Source organism: Populus euphratica, unplaced genomic scaffold, assembly GCF_000495115.2.
Source record: "Populus euphratica unplaced genomic scaffold, PopEup_1.0 scaffold603.1, whole genome shotgun sequence".
In the NCBI taxonomy this organism is placed as follows: Eukaryota; Viridiplantae; Streptophyta; class Magnoliopsida; order Malpighiales; family Salicaceae; genus Populus; species Populus euphratica.
In genome coordinates, this window is record NW_011500275.1 from 147878 (window position 1) to 169799 (window position 21922).

The 21922-nt window shown below is 35.1% G+C and overlaps 2 protein-coding genes across 6 annotated transcripts; both read right to left on the reverse strand.

Moving 5' to 3' along the window:
- Positions 1–1553: 1553 nt before the first annotated feature.
- On the reverse strand, positions 1554–11011 carry LOC105113031 (centrosomal protein of 135 kDa-like protein). Of its 5 annotated transcripts, XM_011009015.1 has the most exons (20): positions 10684–11011; positions 10388–10603; positions 10010–10099; positions 9692–9744; positions 9365–9461; positions 8598–8648; positions 8305–8378; positions 7351–7468; positions 6810–6920; positions 5481–5557; positions 4812–4878; positions 3955–4020; positions 3530–3637; positions 3256–3386; positions 2994–3060; positions 2797–2861; positions 2628–2721; positions 2312–2382; positions 1844–2225; positions 1554–1775 (listed from the first exon to the last, which is right to left on the reverse strand). In XM_011009015.1, the coding sequence occupies exons 1-19, from the start codon at positions 10831–10833 to the stop codon at positions 1850–1852; spliced, it is 2082 nt and encodes a 693-aa protein (XP_011007317.1). In that variant the 5' UTR covers positions 10834–11011; the 3' UTR covers positions 1554–1775; positions 1844–1849. The 5 variants fall into 5 exon arrangements, with proteins under 5 accessions (XP_011007317.1, XP_011007319.1, XP_011007316.1 ...); XM_011009017.1 differs by having other exon boundaries at positions 1554–2225; positions 10728–11011; XM_011009014.1 differs by having other exon boundaries at positions 1554–2225; positions 10684–11010.
- Positions 11012–12597: 1586 nt separating this feature from the next.
- Positions 12598–20900, reverse strand: LOC105113032 (phosphatidate phosphatase PAH1-like). Its single transcript, XM_011009019.1, has 11 exons — positions 20572–20900; positions 18487–20118; positions 17785–18371; positions 17607–17680; positions 15256–15340; positions 14455–14541; positions 14174–14246; positions 13518–13561; positions 13286–13414; positions 13088–13186; positions 12598–12913 (listed from the first exon to the last, which is right to left on the reverse strand). Exons 2-11 carry the CDS (start codon positions 19946–19948, stop codon positions 12857–12859), a joined length of 2697 nt encoding a protein of 898 aa, XP_011007321.1. The 5' UTR covers positions 19949–20118; positions 20572–20900; the 3' UTR covers positions 12598–12856.
- Positions 20901–21922: the final 1022 nt, after the last annotated feature.

Below are 21922 nucleotides of genomic sequence, written 5' to 3' on the forward strand. Positions count from 1 at the left end.
AAGGTTACCTTGTATAAATTACAAATTGTTGGTCCTTCATACTCGAATTCTACATTAAAACCACAGTATTTCATCTTTGTAATGTTTATACTATGGTGTTGATTATGGAGCACAGACGGTGGGGCAATGTTTCTGTATCTTATCCCTTAGCTTGCCTTCCTTTTTCTTCTTTTGGCCTGATAGATGCAGAACAACAGCATGAGTTCATATTCTAAGATGGAAGTGATCCATTTATTTTGATATTTATATTTTATTTGTTTTTTATGTTTTAAAAACATTTTGAAAAAAAAAAATTATACGACGCTTGTACAATCTTATCAAATTGCAATAATGCGTGGACTGTAGCTGAGAGGATGGCCTTGCTGGAGCACCCCATGTATGTCCTTTTTAGCCATTCATGCATGAATCATTGACTGCTGTTATTGCTACAGAAGGTGAGAATCTACCGCTACAGGAGAAGATGTTGACAGTGGTCTTGTTTTTGTCTGAGAAAATGGTACTGTGCTGGCTAGATACAGCAAACAGATCAAGACCCGGGTGGAATCTTTAAAGTACGACTCTCGCATTATGCTATGCGTTTTGGTCAGGATGGTGTATCTACTTGGTAATCCTCAATGGATTATGAACACACTCCTTCACTCACAACCTTGTATTATTATTATTATTATTATTATTATGGTCTGCATATAAATTTGAGATCTCTTGTCAGAAAATATGAGACATGGATGTTCCTGAAGAAATGAAAATCCTTTGTTGAAATGGGGCAAGGTGTTAGGTTTCTTGAGCGAGCTTGCTTGTCCGACAAAAGCAACTCTCACCTTTAATTCTAAACAATAGCAGCAGACTTCCATGTCAACCCTCCTTTTTTTAAAGTTACATCCAATCTTTTCCTCAATCACTTTTTAATTAAACCTTTCAGATACTATATTTCCTCGATCACGTGATGCTTCTCTGACCACCACATTCAAAGTTGTGTTAATGTCCTGGGCACATGTTCGCTCACCTTTTCTGAACGTGGCTCTTTCACAGTGATGAGACTTAGCTGTGAGGTGCAGATGTCATGATTGGTTAGCTGGAAATCGAAGATAAAGCCCAGTGGCATGTCACTTTTGGACGCTGCCTTCCCAAGTGGATTTTAAGGTGCCGCTCAACTCCTCCTCCTTTGGGCAACAGACCCTATAATTGTACCGTTAAAATTTCAATCCACCATGATTCAGGAGTTTCCTCCTGCCAATGATTGTACCGTAAAAAAAGTGCAGTGAATCTCAAGGTCCACGTCCAGCCAACATCAACGGCCCCATTACTCGCCGGACTAGGCTGCAATGGCTGGCCATCCGCCTCTTTTTGAGGACCCTTGCGTCTCCCCGTATATCAGCAGGAACAGGAAGTTGCAACTTCCAATGACCCAATTTTCCAAAACATCTCTTTCAATCAAGAACTGATGTTTTTTTTTAAGAAAAAAAAAAACATAATCATGAATTTTAAAATCTGTAAAATTAATTAAAATATATATAAACTAATTCCAACATCGATATTAATAATTAAAAACAAAAAAAAAACTGATGTTTTTCTTTAACAGGGTCGCTAAATAATACATAGCCTAGGCAGATAGCCTCCACTGTAAAAGCAAGGAAAGAATCGTATGGAGATTTCAGTGTCATGATTAAATTTGTTTAGGGGTATCTACTATCTACATTTCGGCATCAAAGGGAGGATTTGCAGTCTTCCAGTACAGAGTGTCATTAGACATTCAGAAGTCACATAGCACTCACTTCCTATTAAAAAGGAAGAACAAGATTTCATTATAAAATTATGATACTGAAGAAATCCACTTGACAGTAACCTCGGTCTATTCCTTGCTGGTCAGCTGCTTGGGATTTACCTCCTTTTCAAGCTCATCGAATTCCCACTCACCGATATCCTCTGTTGCGTATCCTTCCTCGTCCTTCCCGAGTTCGGATCCTAACTTTTCCAGGTCTGCCTGTGTGACTACACTTCCTCTGTTAACAGGGGGAGATCCGCTTTCCTTTTCTTCTTTCTTTCCTGGAGCCTCAAATGTCTGTTTCGAAGAAGAGGAAGGATCTAGACGGGGGCTATCACTGGACTGTGAGTGTGATTGTTGCGTCGCATTCTCAACTTCCAGGACTGGTCTCTGGATGGATTCAATTCCCTCTTTCATTTTTTCCACAGCACTAAATAGCTCTTTGACCCTCTCGTCGTTTTTCCTGAAGTGTACGTACCATTTCCCATTTTAAGTGGTTGATCAATGCATCGAATGATGGAGCATGTGTAAAAAGAATGGTTACTGCACCTGTATACGCCATCATAGTTGGTATAAAACTGCTTTTTCATCACATGCACCGCATTTGTGATGGTCACAATCTGGCAGGACAAAGAATGGCATGGCTTTAATTAGATGAAACTTCAGTAGATCGGGAACAACGCAGGGAAGGAGACCAATCTAACAAGAAGAAATGCTAGAATGGAGAGACGATTTTGAGGACAATAAATGTGGGAAAACAGTATTTATATGAACTAGAAAATAGGGAAATAAAACTGAGCATTTGATATTGAAACATAGGAGTTTGTCAGATATTATCAAGGCAAACCCAATAAAACATCCATACCTTTGCTTCAAGCTCCAGAAATCCCTTTTCAAGATTTTTTCTATGGTTTATTGCTTTTGACCCTTCATCCTTTATGATAGGTGCTATTTCTGACCTGTTGCAGAAAAACAGTTTAAGACTTCTCTGAACCAAGTGATAAAAATTCCAAAGAATCATCATATCATAATACCCTTGACAAGAATGCAAGTCTGCTACAAGCCCTTTCATACGGATGACTAAAGGCCCCAACTGTTCCTGATGAGAGGTTCAATTTTTGCATGTCAACAACAATGTTTAAGACCAATTTCACAGCTAAATAGATTTAATGGAAATTATTAAACTATAGTTGAAGAAGTCATACAGGAGCAATGAATATATTAACAATACCTTGTAAGCAGAGAGGAGATGAACACTCAAATTCACAAAATGATCACCGTATCTCTCCAAATCACCACTTGAACATGCATGTGCAGAAAATAATCAACAAGAAACAAATGACAAAAAGATTTGACACAATAGTATGGGAACTTTAGTCATACGGGAAAAAATTAGGAAAAACTAATCAGATCTTTTTATTTTGAAATGTGTCTATCCTACAAAAGCATACATATCAATCTCAATAGCAAATCAGTAGAGAATTTATACATACTTGACCTGATTCTCCCTCTGCTCTGTGTCTGTAGTCTGTAGAACCCAGGTAGCATATAGAAAATTAATCCAAGAATTAACAACATCTGCCTCTGCCCGGCAGGATGTAACCGACTTTGCTAGCTCATCTTCCTAAGATTACAAAACATGCTCAATATGATATAATAAGAAGATTCCTCATAGGCTCTGTAATTTTCTTCTGGGAAATTCAAGTAGTTTAAAAGTTCTATTATGTACAAAATATGGTTCTTCTGACAAGGGAAGATCAGCAATACCTTGGCTTTCAGGTGCATCAGAATCTGATTGCTGGCTTCATCAAAGTTCTCTCTCTCTTCCCTGGCATTGTGAATACGTGCCCGTGCTGAATTCAATGAGGTATTGACCTACAATAAATGCCAGAAATGGTTAGAATCCCAGAAAAAATGGGATAGAGATCCTACGGAGTTGACATCACAGAGTGAACCAATTCTCTCATTGACATTACCAATTCAACTTCACAGTTTAAACACACATAAGCAAGAATACAAGTTACATATCCATGCTGAAGAAAGCACATCAGATAATCATGAATGTGAAAGGTAAACTGCAACAAAGGGAATAAATGAAGACTCCACTGAATAATTCCAGGAATGATGATATCATCCAGAACTGCATGACATTTTTATTAATAGACTGGCAAAAATATTCAGATGAAGGATACCTTCTTTAATTCAGCTTCAAGTTCATCCTTTTGCTTTTCCATTTCTCTAATCTCCACTGATAATTCCTAGAAAAATGCAATGTGACATGTTTAATAATATTCCTAGCAACAAAATAAATCAAACAATGACAAACTTTGTCCCAAGACATAGGTCATGCAAAACTTCATGAGAGATCATAAAATTCCTCAACAATATGAAAAGAAATAGAAAAAAGAGAATCAGAATATAGTATATCCGAACTTTTCTTAGATATGGAATAATTGGATATCTTGTTTTACTATATTTTCTTGCCAAGAATAGAACTCTTAAAACTGAAAGCATGATTCTTGGAATGGAGATGCACAACTGTGAGTGCTATACAATCATAAAGTCCTTCTGAAATTGAACATTTAAAAATTGAAATTAGGCTGCTTAAGCTCATGGTAGTAAGTATTGGACAGTGAAGGAGCACATGCCCAAAAAATCAGTCTAGCTCTGTTGAAAATAATAAGATCCATATCAAAATAAATGAAGGGTTCCATAGAAAAGTGGAGGAATTGAAGGAGGCATCCATGGAGGTAAATAGAGGAATCGTTACATCTAAGACAGAATAATTGGATTGAGGGGACAAGGGAAACCATAAACAGTGAGAGCCAAAGAAGCAAAAGAACGGATCTAGAATCACTCCTGCATTGTCCTGAACAAAACGGAGGCAAGGATTCATGTTTCAAATTTCAGTGCCATGATGCGTAATAGTAATCTATTTTTTTTTCCTTCTTCTCTTGGATGACAGCTACTTAAGTTGAAAAGTAAAGATTTTCAATCAATTTTCTTCATGTTAATAAAAAGTGACATTATTTCCTTGGAGGAAAGGTACCTTCTCAAGCTGACTAATCTCATCACCTTTAGCCACACGAAAGTTGAGTGCGTCTTCTTTCTGTGTCCTGCATAAAAATTGAGAAGTAAATAAAAAATGAAAAAATGAAAGATTGGCATTAATAAAAAGTAATAAACAATACCTATAGGAAATTCCAGGAAGGTTAGAACCAAAGCATCAGAGAAAAGCCAATTATTATATATTTTCAAACTATCCATGTTCCTTTCAATTGTCAATAAGCTTATTAGTAATGCACTGACCAATACCCCGAAAAATAAATCATTCTAGATGTTCCATCACTAACCATTAAAAAGAAAACTATAGGAAAATAAACATGATGAAAATGCAATACAGGACAGCACTCTAATTATACATTGCATATTGACTTAACAGCATGTTAAAATCCATGAAGAGTTCATTTTCTCAGCAATAAGCAAACTTCCACTCACAGTCACAGTTGTGGGGAATACTTTCTATAAATTTAGAACCCAAGGCACCCAACTTTGCAGAGTGACATTTCTTGTCCATCCTCTCCCTCCCCACAAAAGAAGCATTGAAAGTGGATGCAAATACACAAAATGCAGAAACGTAGATTATATCCCATTTGCTGACACATGCACAAGCACATGCATGAACATACTAAAAAAAATTCTGAGATGCTAAATGAACCTTTGTTCTAAAATGCGCTTTTCAGCTTTTGAGGTCGAGTTAAGAAGAGATTCTGATAAAATTTTCAATTTATCAACCTGCAAAATAAGTGTATAATGGATTATTAAGAATACAGTAGCAGGAGTTGATAGGCTAGAAATAAACTGAAACACAACCCAGAAAATAAAAATAGAATAGAATTGAATTGTGCCAATTTGTATTATCTCTTCAATTCATAACTAAAAATACATGAGACTGCTAATATGATTTAAAATTCTTTCAAAACAAAGCATTTTACAATCTCTTTGAGAAACATTAGGCATTGAGGATGAAATAAAAATGTTTAAACTCATCCTTTAATATCATTACAATTACCAGTAGAAATTGTGTTTGGTCTCAAGGATTTTTGGAAAATTGTGGTATTTTTCACTTGTTGATTTGTGTTGAAAAAACTGCTTCAAGAAACAATATGAAATCCAGTGTAAGTTCCATGACCAGAGGAAGTGCCACGAGGGATTAGGTAACATTTCTGATTCACTATCTTCTGTTTCTAGTAAATTTTTCTATAGCTAAGATTATTCATATGCATAATAGGCCATTTGAGATATTAGATTGGTCACTATCAACAGTAACAGAATATTAACACTAGGTAAGAAATAAAAATCTCAGTTAGGATTTGCATGACATTCCTGCCTCATCTATGCCAAACATGCTTGACGTCTAATAGGCTTGCCTCTGGGTGTTTAGACAGACAGGTTTGTAAAGCCATGATTTCAGCTTCAAACTTCACAGGTTGCAGAAAGGTAGCAGTAAGTTCTAACACTGCAGCAGCTATTAAGGAACAGAAGACCATGCAGAAACATCTTAAATGAAGGAAACATGCAGAATTATCACCTGGTAAGTGGTTACCAAGGAACATTACTTAGACTAGAAAATAGTGTCCTCAAGCATTTCTTGTGTCCTTCAGATGCGTAGGTGTAAGTACTTTCAACTCCTATTTTTTTTTTTAATTCTAGGGGTAAGAGAAGGGTCAAACACTCAACAACCAATGTGAACTCTTTGCTCTCTATCAATTGCTGTACTTTCAACTTCTCTAATGAAAGATATCTTGGGGATAAGCACATAAAATTATTGCTAGCAAGCATTAGAAGTAAATGAGATCCGTTTGCAGAATATGCCTCCACAAAAGCACTTAAAGAACAGCCTGGTTCAGTCTCTGGTGCATACCAGGAACCATTAGAAGTAATGCTAAAGCTTAACAGTTTGTTCCTAGAAAAACCTCTCTGAAAACTAAATGCTATTCTGAAAGGAAATAAAAGGCCAGTTAGATTTATCACTAAGAACCCATACCTTCTCCACATGCATTTCTGGAGAATCCCCATTTCTCAAAGATTTCTTCTTTAGTAATAGTGCCTCCAATGTGGAACATAGTTGAATTTGTCCAAGTTTTTCTTCTACAGCCTGAGCAAAAATTGAACGTCAGTTTCTGCGATCAAGGATGTAAATTCTAAAATCAAATTCAGAAACTTTCTGAAGATGTAATAAGCATAAGAATTAAAAACCAATAATGAGACCTACTGATGCAATGATTGATCAAAAAGTTATAAACAGGTGAGAGGGGGGGGGTGAACATCTTAACATGAACAGGGATACCCACTCTTTTAGAATCTTGCACGTTTGTGAAGATCTAAACTTGAAAAGATTTTGGAAAAAAATCAATGGAAGTCAGTCCTGAAGTTACAGTTACATTTTTTAGTGTAAACCCAGAACATTAAAATTACAAAAATCTTTAAGCTTTCTTCACACAACTACTTGTATCAGACTAGTGTACAACAAATGACATGCGGAATCTGTTGGCACATGGAAAATTGTGAATGTAGGATCAGCCTACCTCCATTGTCAAAGCAGTTGTTTCTTCAGAAGAGTTTCCGCTAGCTTCATTGGAAAGCTGATTGAGTGCCTTTGATTTCTCAAGTTTCTCCATTATGTTGTGGGCTTCAGCATCTATTCTGAGTGCAGAGAACATAATATAAAACATTAATAAAAAAATTATTTCTAAATGAAATCAATGCAAGGACAATGCAATTATGATTTGTAAATGAAGCTTAACTTCCAACAGATTAAACATGCAGAAAAACGACCAGGGACCCATACTCTATGCCCATATATTTGTATAGATATTGTATATAGAAGATAACTTTAAATGAATACTGATGAAAATGAAAGACTAAGCACACGGATAAATGAACAGATTTCAAGCTCCACGATGCAAATGATTTGTGAGTTTTAATAAGGATAATAATAATAATAATAATAAACAGAGGAAATTTTAATCCACAATGCAAATGACTCATTCAAAACTTCTCTTACAATAAATTTGAAAAAAAAAAACTAATTAAATCAACAAAATAAAACTTAAAAAGCACAGTAAACTTATGCTAGGTGCTAACAATACCAACAAAAAAAGAAGAGCACCGCCGATCTTTCTTTGTGCTTTGCCAACTCCAAGTACATTAGTAAACTTATAAGAAATTAAATATGGATGGATGCATAAATCTGAAGGGTAAGAAAAGTGGGGAAGAGGAGAGTTGGGATCTTTCCAAAGTTTAGATAGCACGTTTGGATCATAACTGTCTGAAAGATGAGACATTATTCATAATCACTTTCTGCTTAACATGTGAATAAAGGTGTGTGTGGAAGGGCGCATGCAGTATAGAGGAGGCTAAGGGTATGACACCCAACCCAATTCACAATATCAGCTTCTGCAATTGACAATGAACGAATCTAGAAAGTTTTTATTTTTGAAGACTCACATTCAAATCTAAGATACAACATCCTGAATTACCTTGCAATATCAGCATTTATTTTCAGACCTGAAATTGCACTTTGAGCGTATTGGAGCAACTCCTCTCGCTTTACCTGGACAGAGAGAAAAGTGGGAGGGAGTTATGTTGATCATAAAACTTCACTTGGAAATCTGCAACCTATTAATTGAACTTCTTTATAGAACAAAAGGTATCCCTAACTTTATCCAAGCATATATTATGTAGAAAAGCCAAAGGTTATGCTGGATCATCTTATACTAACAAATAAATAACCATGAGGGTGTCTGCAGAATTAAACAGGAGATAATTGTACCCTTATCATAATCACTTTAGAAAAGAAATCCATGGAATAAGCTGCTATTTCCTGATGAGTAAAACCCGAGAATTAAAGTAAAAGGAACAGCCTTGCTACAAAAGGATGATAAGTTGTAAAGAATACATAGACCAAAAAAAAAAAGGTAGAATAACTAGTTAAAGATCTCTAAAACTTTCAAAATTATGAGAAGAAAGTTAAAATAAATCATCAATAAAGCCACTAGGCGGTCAAGATACCTCATAACCAAGATTAAGCCTATGCAAGGAAGTTCACTTTCTTAGAAAGTTTAGCTGTCTGTCACTCTGTATCCTCTGTCTGAAAATAATGCAGGAGAGACAGAGGAACTGAGTTTCAAACTAAACATCCTCCCTTACCAAGGTAACGCCTAAAATACTGATCTCCCTTGAATGAATTCAAATTTAGATGATTAAAAAGTGAACCAAAGGAACTTCATATTGATGGATACAATTTAAACCCATCATTATAATCAATGGAGCAGATACTTGCATGGAAAAAGATAGAAGAAGCAAACAATACATCTGTTAACTTGTAACAATGGTATGTAAAACATAAGTGCTCTATTTATTAATTATCAGTAAATTTTCCATATTTTCATGATTGTGGCGCAGAACTTGATAAAAAATTCCTTCATGAACCCAATTCAATCCAGTAGATAATGATAAAATGAGTATGCAACTCTTAACATAAAACAAACGAACATTTACAGGAGTATAATAAAGTCTTGTGTGTATATGGACATATACCAGTACTTCATCCTCATAGGTGGTGAATGCTGTTGCCAAATCTTGTATGCTGTTCATCACTGCCTCGTGTACTTCCTTCCCTCCTGCAAGACACAGCCTGTATATAAACCAAACCAAAAGGATGTTTACATGAAGTTCTATGCATAACACTGAAAGTGAAAGGGCATTTAAAGTGCATTTTCTCTTCATTGTGACAACTTGACTGACTCAACAAGCCATAGCCCTAAGTTAGCTGCATTCAGCTTTTCTCCACATTAACAAAATGAAATTTCAAGCAACTACTTAAACAAGACATAAATAGAAAATTACGAGAGTGGGAGGAATCACCCAAAAATCTCCAAAAGCAGTGAAACTTCTTCCTCGTTCGGCGCTTCAAGAATCTGAGTCATACAAAACAGTTAACCTGCGGTTAAACTCAATGGATCAGCAAATACAAAGCCCGGCTACATAAATGTAAACCAAAATGACACTAAGATTTACAGCAAAAGATTGACAAGTTACAAAGGCATTAAATTTGTCCTCTTACATGGCAAATTAATAGCACAATATACCCTGATCACCTTTTGTGCCAACCAACAACTATATGTCATGTTTATACAGCAGAAAACAACAATAGGATTACGAACGAACAAACCGAGTTCTTACCATGGACAATGTAATCCCTTCAAGAGCTTGACTATAAAGAAAAACCTCTCGAAAATCCATCGTCCCAAGATCAGGATCCACATAATAAACCTGTGCAAAGTTATGTAACAATCTTGAAAATAAGAAACCAATCACAACTTCAATAGAAAAAATAAATGCTAAATATTTTGGGAAAAAAGTAAAAATAAAAATAAAAATAAAAATAACCATCAAACTTCTATCTCACCAAAATAGATAATGCAAATCCATACTAATTACGACACAAGTTTTATACATTCACAGCATGTCAATGTACAGACAAGATTTCTCCATGCAACAATTAAATTTTAAATTTCAAAAGAAATGAGATGAATGCTAACTATATAGGAAGATGCTCACAATGGTAGGTTTTTTAGGAGAATCCTTGAAGGAGTCATCAGCATGATGTTCATGAGTAGGAGATGAAGAAAACATTCTTTCTCTATCAGTTTCTTTAAGAGCAACAAGCCATCTTCTCAATAACTGCACTCTCTCTTCACCTCTACATGACACGGATACATCCTCTAATCTTTTAGCTGTTAGCCTCAAACTCTGCAAACTCCTTGATGACGCTCCCTACACCATCCAAAATCAAATATCAATTAATACACATCCAATTAAAAATAATTAAACAAACATGAATAATTTAATATTACAATGCGGTCTTGGATTATTTTGGCTCCTTCAGAAACGGCATTACCGGCGTGAAGGACGACGGAGTCTGCATAACTACGGACGGTGCGTGTAATGTTAGTCTTTCCTCCGACTTCTACCGCTCTGTTAACGGCGGTTCTTATCCACGACATTACTATTTACAACGTGATGGTGTTTTTGCTGCGTTCGGATTGGTGAGGATGATAGTGTTATTACAACCGGATTTGCAATTTGGGGTTAGCAGCAAGGAAAATGAAGGAGAAGGGAAGGAGTCAAGGATTTTTGCGCGTCTTTGGTTCGAGTCTTTTGCCTCTCCTTTCGGTTTGCTTGGTTGTAATTTACTATATTGTCCTTCCCCACAGACTTTGACTTTCATTTTCTATTTCTGTTGATGAAAAACTATTTATTTATTTATTTTTATATTCCTGAAGAATGCACGTAGCTGCGCAAAGTTATGGCTCCGCCTATCGGTGGCTGCTTGGCCGCACCTCCCTCGTCTCTCATGTGCTGTTACGGAGTACGAACACACGTAATAATCTTTAATTAATAAATGATTAAGACTACGGTTTTGAACCTATATTTATCATAGTAGACTTCTTTTTATTGTGATAAAAAAAACGAAATCTTCTCATTGATATGATAAAGAAATCACTCCTCATGAAGAATATATAATGTGTTATGAGATATGTTTAGAAGCATCTAGATTTGTTTTAGTATTTTTTACTTTAAAATATATAAAAATAATATATCTAGATTTGTTTTAGTATTTCTCATTTAAAAATATGTAAGAATAATAATTTTTTATTTTTAAAAATTATTTTCAATATCAACATATTAAAAAAATCGAACAATTAAAAAAGTTAATAAAATATATTTAAAATGTAATTCCAAGTAACGTCCAATATAAAAAAATTAAAGAAGTATATTTAAAATGTAATTCCAAGTAACGTCTAAACATGCTAAATTGAATACGGTTTATTTGAAAATAAATTGGTAGCTTTTCTTCTTCTTCTTTTCCATGAACAAGCAATTTACTATTACAATGACTTTAATAAAAGCACACCCTCTATATATATTCTTGGTCAGTAACTTGTAAACTTGGATACCAATTCTCTTTATGGAATACGATTTGACTTGTTCGTGCTAGTTATCCCCTCAAGAATCTCATTTGTTCCAACTTTTCAACCATTAGAAACATTTTTCGACTTGTTTTCAATTAAAATAATTAAAATATTTTGCACGTAAATAAGAGGAAATTAGCTCGATTTATTTATACATTATAATCATAGTCTCAATTCTCAAATATGTCCCTATAAGTCTAATTGCTCTTTAATTATCTTTGAATATGGCCACTTTCCAATCTATTTTTTCTATTAAATAACTCCTTCAGAACTGAAATCCAACCTAATTTATTAAAATATGTAGCATGAAAAGAGAGAATTTTAGCACCTGGTACCTTTTCTTTTTAAATAAATTGGAGTTGTGTTCCTCGTATATAATTTTATGTAAGAAAATTGTAAAAAGAAGAGAATAAGGGAGCAACAGGGAGATCCTTCTGCAATAGATGGAATTGATATCCGCGGTCGGATGGAAAAAATTAACATGCAGCTTAACTTACTTAGTTCTGTAGTGTTTAAAATATATAAAAATAATATTTTTATTTTTTAAAATTTATTTTTTTATACTAGCATAACAAAACAATTTAAAAATATCAAAAACAAGTAAATTAAGAAAAAAAAACTTTCAAAACAATCCAACCAGCCGTGATAATTCAATTTAGCGAAACCCAATCCCTTCTCCTGTCCCCAAGGACATATCATGAGCCTTCCTATACATGGAATGTGCAAAGAGCAGACCACAAATAATGCAAGAGCCATTTCCGATTGCAACTCAAAAACGCGACCATGGAGGAACACTATCATCAAAATTACAGAAGCCTTTTTTTATTAATAAGGGGCTTTTTTCGAGCACCTCTTAACTTCCAATACAAGATGAATTGCTTACGAATCATACACCAGTGCTGCGAAATGCAAAAGGTTAACACAGCATCACTTCTGGCTAAGAAATTGGAACAAATGGAAGAATCTTGATCGTATCTGTACTTTTGTGGACATTTCAATCCACTTTTCATCCTCTGTTAGTACCGAAGGGAACCATCTCTCTATAAGGCATAGACTAGAACTCAATCTCGGGCAATGGCACCTTCCAAAAATTCCATGAGTTATAATCTTCCTGCAGATACATGAGTCGAGGTCATTCAAGATTTTTGTGGAGTAAAACAGTACCTTGGGCATTTAAACAAACACTCACCCTGTATCCTCCTGTCTTGACACTATTTTATTTCTTTTATTTTCACCCTTTTCAAACAGCACAATGTGTTCTTAAAGTTCACTTGAGTATGCTTACCTGCTCAGCTGACGATGTAGGGGGGAACATATCATTGACCAGCGTGTGTAATGATGTGTAGGACTTCACGTCAATGCGATGACTAATGGCCACCTCACCCTGTCAGTTTATGGGAACTTATTAGCAATCAAAAAAAAAAGGAAGTAAATCCCAGATGGACGACCACCAAAAAGGAATTTCAGTAATAAAAATCCAAACCTTTGGGTTTATAATAAATATTTTCCCCTTCGGAATCCCAATTTTCCTGTAACTAAGCTCATCGGTATCTCTATTTCCAAAGCCAGCATAGAACGGGTTGTAATCAGAAGGAAAGAGTCTTTTAATGTCCTACAGAACATGAAATTCAGGGCATACCGTAAGTTTGGGATGAAATGCAAATGCTTGCTAAAAGTGATTCTATGTCCATGGTGGTTTTTCCCTTTAGGATTACCTCTAAGCACGCGATCTTGAACTCATGAGGAGCTCTTCTTATGACTGATAACCATGCAATACAAGAACAAATTTCAGAGAGGAGTCAGAGCATCATTTAAATGGGAAAAATGATGTGGACTATCAAGTACATAGGAGATGCAGACTAAGTCAAGCTGGCAGCCTGGATACAAATTAAAATCACAAAGAAATAAGAATTTTCCACCAGAGGGTCAATGATGCAATTGTGAATGGACCAACTGCTGCATGCTCTCAAATGCTGGAGGCTCACCGGGGCAAGGTTCATAAGATGCATATTCTCGAAGGAACTTAACTAAAATGTACAGTATAGAAACAGCTGAAAGTGCAGATACTTTATTAGTCGCAAAAATGGAAAAATTCATTTTATTTTTACTTTTCTTTTCTCTTAGCTATTCTTCTCTTTCACTTTGGAAAAACAAGATATGCAATGTTGTCCTTGGTGTCCCTTTGCAGTGGATTCGTGCACTTTAAAACCCATTTAAGTACACCACACAACATATACAAATTTCAACATTTAGCCTTAGTAAATTCCATGATTTCCTCTTTATGAAGCTGGAATCATCAGTGCCTGTATCAAGAAATTAATTTGAAGACCAAGCAATTCCATAGAATGGATAATTTTTAAAAAGACCTTACCTTCCCGGTACAATGAGGGAAACAATCCATCAGGTGAAATAACAACAGGTCCATTTGGTAGGGTTTTTCCATCCTGCAAGCAGAATAAAAATTCACTAATCAGTAGAATGCAGTGCAATAGAGCAGCATCATAACTATAACCTCTGCAAAACCCAGTCTAAAGCAACAGAAGAGACAGACTGCACAACAGGGTAAAGACAGTGACCAGGAGACAATGATGTGATATCATCCATGAAACAATAAGTAAACAAGGAAACAATAAACCCAAATAACATTTATACCTGCTTTAGGTTGAAAAGGAAACTTCTGGTTAGATACGCCTGAACAATTGCACGTGCACTCAGAAACAATAGCTGATATCCATTCTCCTGCAGGAAATGCGGAATTCAATATTTGATGTCCATTTACTAGAAAAAACCTATGTGTTCATAAACATGCCAGCTGCAATTCAATGAAATAAAACATGGAACAAGTCCAACCACCATTCCTACCGATAGCATTTGTTCTGAAAAAAAAAATGCAAGGTAAGAGAAGAATCAACAGATTAAATTACTAAAGCTTAATTGGCAAGTATGTGTTGTCTGCATGAATTACTTTTCACTGTTCACTATTACTGATTGAAGTAGCAAGCCATATGCATGAAATATGTCCCTTTAAAAATTGATATTTAGAATTTCTGCCTACAAAATAAACAAACAACAAAGAAATTCAATCTAACATAAGGAGGATCGACTAAAGGAAGAGGGTTACAAAGGGGCAAGCAGATGTTATACCTCCTTTTTGCTCTTAAAAAGGTTTGGCCCAAATAATTCATCCATGTAGCAGACCCATAGTAGTTTGAGTTGATGCTCAGTTTTGTTCTTGACATTAGATGATGACACGGAGCATGAATGTTCTTATACCACAATTAGAAATTCATTTAGCCAAAATACTTTAATCCATACAGAAAAAAAGGAAAGGCAGTCTTCTTCACTTTCAGAGGCTTACAGCTAAAATAGTTACACATTGGCAGAGCATTGAAGAATCATTTTGCAAATAAATTGAGCAACCACTGGTTAGCAAGATCGAAAGGAAAATAATACCTTAATGGCACAAAAAAGTTTAGCAACTCCAGATTGTGTCCAATCCTTTCCAACCAGGGGCATGAATTGACCCAAAACATCAGACCTGGCAAGAATTGCCAAATTAATACCCCAAAATCAAATCTATGATTAACTGAAAAAGATAGAGGAAAATATTTTACAGTTGATCAGTTTGTACTGTAAAACCATTGCTAAGAATGCTTGTGGATGCCTTATTATAAAATTACTAATGGAGGGTGCGTTTTTTATTCCCATGAGAAATAAAATTTTCTGTTTGTCACCTTAACTGTGCCATGTTAGCTTGAGACAGTAAGACTAGACTTCATTCAGAAAGTGATAAAAGGGTTCGTAATGTAATTTCATTAAGATCTAGCACAGAGAGAAACAAATTCAAAATTGGCAAAGACCATGTCCAAACTCATTGCATTAAGTCTCCACAATTCAGTCAATTTTAATGATACATTCAAAAACATGATGCTACAAGAATTGCTCAGCTGATGGTTACAGGCTGACACATGACTGGTGAACTTAAGATTAGGATAAAGTACACAAGACAATATATGATAAAAGTTGTTGGTAGTCCAAGGGTATCCAATGCTCATAGTTTTGATGAATTAAACTAATAATTGGTTATTGATCATTCCCTTGAGGTTGTGTTGCTATAGGTACATTATTATTTATAACTTCTCAAGAATGATGATTGATACGTCTTGAAGTTGTGCATAACATATAACTACATTGATGAAATATCATGCTTCAAGATTAGTCTTGGGTGGTTGTTAAATGTGGCTCAAGTCTTTTTATGGACAATTTAACTCTTGAAATCAACTTCCTATACCCAAAAGACAACCTAGAAAAGTTGGCACCAAAATTCACTAAAACACCTCGTGTCCACAACCTAAAAAGCCTAAGACCTCCGCTACACCAAATGGCTACACCACACAAATTCCAAAGGCCTCATATAAACCAAATGGCATGTCATATACAAGTCAACTATACCAGGTACAGTATTCCAAAGACAACCGGTAAAATAAACAACCATGCCAAATAAAGTCTTCCTTAAGATCTGTGGTATACCAAATGTTATTCCTTGCATTGTGACCGACCTCCTTATCATTTGAGTGATTTGAAATTGTTCTGTCTCTTGTGCTCAAGTGTGTGAGAGTTGTGCCTAGCTTGTCTATATACCAAAATTTGAATTACCTTGTTCTTACACCAATATTGAATTGGAAATAACCTTTTCTCTTTTCTGCCAACTAGGACAAACAAGATAAGCATTTCAAATATCTTACTATGCAGCCACCCTCACTTCATGGATAACATTTTTTTATATCATCTTGCTTGAACCATGTGGTATACCCAGACTTCCAAAATTCAAAATTCTTGGCCAATTCTCTCTTACTCTAAACGGATAACTAGCTGATTTTTCCTATAAATAGACCTCTCCTTACACTTTTTATAAGATTGTTGCAATCATTGGGCTATAATTCCTATTCTTACATAATCATATTCTTTCTCCTTTGAGCTTACTCTTGTTTATTCTCTTAAACATTGATTGCACCTCCTACCTCATGTAAAAAGAATTAGATTACACCTACTAAGACTTGAGAATTTCTTTGTAATCTATTCTTATGAGTGTTGTTCTCATTCTTTTATAGTGAAACTTATTGTTAAAGTGTAAATGGTCCTATAACTTGGTTGTGAGCTTTTGTGTGAGCTTGTTTAGGTTCCGGTCTATATATCCGTAAAAAACCACCTATGGTTTGTCCTTGAGTTGTGGAAAGCGGTTGGTTTCAATCTTTGTCCATTAAAAAGATTCTTTGGATTTGATCTTAAACCCAGTGTAAAAAGAATCAGTTGTAAAGGTTTGAATCTTGAACCTGCGAAAGGATTCACTGGCATAACCCATGAAATAGAATGTGAGTGATAGTGGAAGCCCAAGCTTACCACGTGGGAAGTGGAGTGGGTGGTTAGTGTCAAACTACTATAAAATCCATGTGCAGTCTCTCTTCCCTATCTCTTTATTTTTTTGCACTAGTATTAACTTCTTGTTGCCATGTGGATTGTATGGATAAACAAGTGGTTACCGTGAGAGTTGGAATATTTGTTGACATGTGTTAGTGTTCTTGAAAAGGTTGTTGTGTGCTGTGATTGTGTTTTTTGTGGTTGTTTGACAGAAACCAAATTGTTGGGACTAGTTTTAGAACACCTAATTCAACTCACCAAGAACCCTAATTCAACACCCCCCAAGGTGTTTCGAGCTTCCAGTTGTTATAGCCTCATTGAATTAGCAAGCTGCAGCATCGAAAATTCAAGTAATGTAATTCATGCTGGGATGTCAGGAGCCTTACCTGGTAATTGTTCCATCCACATCTGATATCACTATCCTTGCATTCCACTTCCATAAGTAGATATGACAATCAACCTGTTAAAACTGAATGTTACTTAGCAGCTGAAATTGGGTAGCATGAATAGCTAATTGCTATCATTTTTATATTGTAAGATTTTATATGCTACATATGAACCAACCTGTTGTGTACCTAGAACCCTAGTAGAGAAACTGAATGTTATCAAATTTTGACCATCTTTCAGATTCAATGATGCTATCTGCTCACTAGTTGGAGCATTTGTCCTTAAAAACTGCTTGTGAGGAGACTCAGAACTACCACAGGATGCTGAAGTTGACTCAACATTTGAGTTTTGCACTCCAGATTCAGAATCAACAAATAACTCTTCATTTGATGAGTTACTGCTTGTCTTAACCCTTCTAAATGGAATAGGCCAAAGCCTCCATCTGCGGCTAGATGGTGCGGAAGTAATCCCAGCATCATCATCCCTTTGCTCAAGTGTGTCATCCAGTTCCACAGGAATCGCATCTTTGGGCTCAGCAGGTAAATCCAAACCAAATGCCGCCATTCCAAGCACAATAGGAGCAGCCTTTTCCCATGTGAAGTACTTTTCTCTGTATCTGATTATTAAATTTTCATTCCTGGTAATTGATGTTGCAGAGTTTTTAAATTCCTCAGCAGGTATGCGATGTGCTACAAACACTTCAGCAGCAGACTCCAAGCCCATACCTGAATGGAGTTCCTTTCCACAGAGGGAGATCTCAATCCCTAAAAAAGTTAGGATGAAAGAAAAAGGTAAAACAGAAGCTTCACACTCTACATAGACCAAGCTCAAACTACAGTTACAGGCTTCAAGATTCAGAAAACAACAATTAACTCTTACCTTTGCTTGAACAATTTCCGCACTCTATTTGTGGTTTCACAGTCTCGCTTTTACTGGACTCATCTTCAGGAACAGGTCCTTGCTGGCTACTATCCAACTCTTCACCTACTGTGGACATGTGATAAGACTCTTCACCCTTCTCATCTGAACTGTTACCAATTCTATCAGAAGTACATGTGCTGTCAGCACCTATATGTTCTGTCCTTGAAGCATTTTTCTCTGCTGCTATGAGTTCAACCTGCACAGTAGGTGATCCATGGAGGCCACTAGAATCAGAATTACAGCCATTATCTGTGAATTCAACAAGATCTCCATTAGTAGTTTGATCAACTGCTGGAGGACAACAAGGAGACTCCTCATGTGAATCTTTTTGCACCTCAGGTGAAGTATCTGTTTCCTCAGGATCAGCAATTCCAGCCAGTTTGGCCAATTCCGGTAACACCAAGCAGCTTTTGAAAACCTCTTCCCTATTTATCCTAACAGATGCATCTGAATCACTTTGCCCCAGAAGATCTCCTTCTGACCTAGGATTGTCCTGAATTTCTTGACTTTGACATAAAAGCTCCTTGTCACTTTCAGAAACTTCTGGTTGGCAAGCATTATCACCATTATTTACACTGTAAGCATTATCAGATGCAAAATTAGACACAGATGCATTCAGCTTAGTGATGTAATCAGCAGCCCATGCATCATCACCTAAATTAAACTCCTCGGTGTCATCACCTGGGCCCAGATGGAACTGAGGGATGCATAATTGCACATTCTCGGTATTCTGTTCTGATTCCAGTACAGGGGCTGTCAGGACATGACCATCCACACTCACCAAGATCACTTCTGAATCTGAACCTTGTGAAACAGCAGGATGCTCACCATCTAAACCATTGTATATATCAGAAGCATACTCTGATAACTCAACTGAATCATCCATAGAGGCTTGCTCATCTTGAAAATCATAATACCTCCGGTCACCATCAGATTCTGCCCTTTGAAGATGGGCTGCACCTGATGAATTCTCTTCCTCTCGCAACTGAATCACCCTAGAATCAGAAACACTATGCTCAAGCCTAGATATTCCAACATGATTGTTATCACCGACATCACTAAAACCAACATTGACACCTTCATTTGACATTGTCATACTATTAGAATCCTTTATCACCCCATTTGCCTCACTTCCTTTACCAGGCTGAACCTCCTTTATGAAATAAGCTTCACCGGAATTATCAAGATACATGTGAAAATTCGCTTCAACACCATTTACATTTATGCGGACAATCTTCTCTGCTCCCTTAAGAACACCCTGAAATTTACCAAATCGAACATACCATGGGGTACATTGAAATGTCCCATCCTGCTGTTGTACCACAATCACATCCACAGCCCCGCCAAAAGGATGAAAAGGGGTCACAACTGAGTACATACCCTGAGAAATTAAACTACCTACTTTCCCAACAACATTCATCTGGTCAAATCCACTGATAACCTCAAGAATCACAATGTGCCAATAAATCCTTCTTAAGATCACTCCCTAATCTTCTTTATTCTCTTTTCAATTCAAGATTCCGATAAAATCGAATATACATAATTCCCTCCAAGCAATGGAATGATAAATTTTCTTTTATTATGCAGAATCTGCATTCAATTTAACAAATTCCAAGTAAATAAAGCATCAACTAACAAAAACAAAAAACAAATCCCTTGAAGGAGAATAAAATCCAATTTTCCATTTGGATTTTGGCTATTGAGAAATCAAAAAGGCATAAAAACAACTCCGTTAACAATCACAAAGAAAGAATCTTGAATAACTAAAAAGATTCCAAATTTCATCGATTTCTCCGCAGCCAAACAAAACATAAAATTTGATTCTCCCTCCAATTAAACAAATCAAATATAATTCAAAACTAAAACTACAGCAGGCGATCAAGTTAAAAAAAAAAAAATGAAAATAAAGCTACAGAAAAATTCTTGAAATGAACTTACATATTCAAAATTTGGAAAAAAAAAAAAAAAAAGGTCTCCGTAGAATCAATCAATCTCACAGCTCGAGAAACAATGGAGCCAATTTGAGAAGTTAAAAATTATTACCTGTATCGCAGAAGTTTATTTAATTTTCGAATCTTTCTTCTTCTTCTTCTTCTCTCTTGTGTTCAATTACAGATAACATTCTTGGAGCCTTCGAAGTCTAGACTTGTTCGTGGAGGATTTATATAATTTTTTTTATTTTGTTTTTTAGGAAAGCAAAGAATAGTAAGTTAATAAAGAGGTAATCCTGACTTGAAATTGTGCAGTGGGTCTGTATTTTCGCTTAAATTACGAGGATGGTCCCTTCGATGATGAGTTATAAAACGATGAGAGTCGGGGTATTTTCAGGAATTTGTGTTTAATTTAATATTTAGTTTTGTTTTTCGAGTGAGCTATTATGGTAGGCAGGTAGGTAGCCGGACCACCGCCTCGTCGTCGTCGTCGAAGTCAACAGTATTTATTAGATAAGAGAAATTATATTATATATATAATCGTGGATTTGACATCTTTTCTAACCACATGAATTTAAAAAAGAATTTTAGGATTTATGAAAAAAATTTATAATAAGTTTTTTTATTAATATGAGAAAGAAAATTGTAACTCTCAATGTATCTAATGACTTCTATAGAAAACTTAAATCTAGAATTTAAGTTTAAAATTCTCAAAATCTATTCTTTTTTTTTTTGAAAAAGTATATATTTTTTAATGTAGTTTTTTAAAAAATAAATATTTATATAATTATTTAGTTTAGGGATTTTTTATTTTTATTTTTCTATTTGTTATGCTTTTGAAAGAGAATAATTTTTCTTTTTTGTTTGATATTAAAAGGTTTTTTGGTTTTTTCTATAAAGGATTGTAATAATTTTTTGACAAATAAGATTTTAATGAATTAAAAATTGAATATTTTGTTATTTTTTTATGATGTTTCTTTTATTTATTTTTTTTCTTGTTTTAATTGATATTAAAGCTATGTTAATTGATATTAAAAATCAATAATTTCTGATAGTAAGATGTTGTGTTTTTATTGGAAATTTAAATGGTATAACCTATAATAGAGTACCCTACACCAAGCTATTAAAAGAATGTTTGGAATTATTGAAATTGAATTTAATTTTAAAAGTTATATTAATTTTTTATGTTTGAAACTCTTTTAGGAATAAAAATTCAAATCATAAAAAAATGCAAAAGCGAATAGAGGAGACCTCTGATTTACAAATCAAATACTCTTAAAATTAATAATGAAAATAATATTCCAAAAATATTCATCAACACCTATTTTTTCAAATGATTCACATCCTCTTCTTTTGCTTTGTTTTTTTGATAGATCATTAAAAGAACTAATGTGTTTGTTGTGGTCCTTGTGAGCGCTAATAATTATAGCGATGTCATCTATATTAAATTGTAATAAAGTACA

Bases quoted from the DNA above. Each gene is read 5' to 3' on its own strand.
- LOC105113031 (XM_011009015.1), bottom strand. From the start codon at position 10,833: ATGTCGTGGATAAGAACCGCCGTTAACAGAGCGGTAGAAGTCGGAGGA. The intron at 7,469-8,304 runs GTAATTCAGGAT...CTCTGCACTCAG, and splicing joins ATAAATGCTGATATTGCAAG to AATAGATGCTGAAGCCCACA. The intron at 3,638-3,954 runs GTATCCTTCATC...CATTTATTGTAG, and splicing joins TTGAAGCTGAATTAAAGAAG to GTCAATACCTCATTGAATTC.
- LOC105113032 (XM_011009019.1), bottom strand. From the start codon at position 19,948: ATGAATGTTGTTGGGAAAGTAGGTAGTTTAATTTCTCAGGGTATGTAC. The intron at 18,372-18,486 runs GTAAGAGTTAAT...TAACTTTTTTAG, and splicing joins CGGAAATTGTTCAAGCAAAG to GGATTGAGATCTCCCTCTGT. The intron at 14,542-15,255 runs GTATTATTTTCC...CATTTCCTGCAG, and splicing joins AACTTTTTTGTGCCATTAAG to GAGAATGGATATCAGCTATT.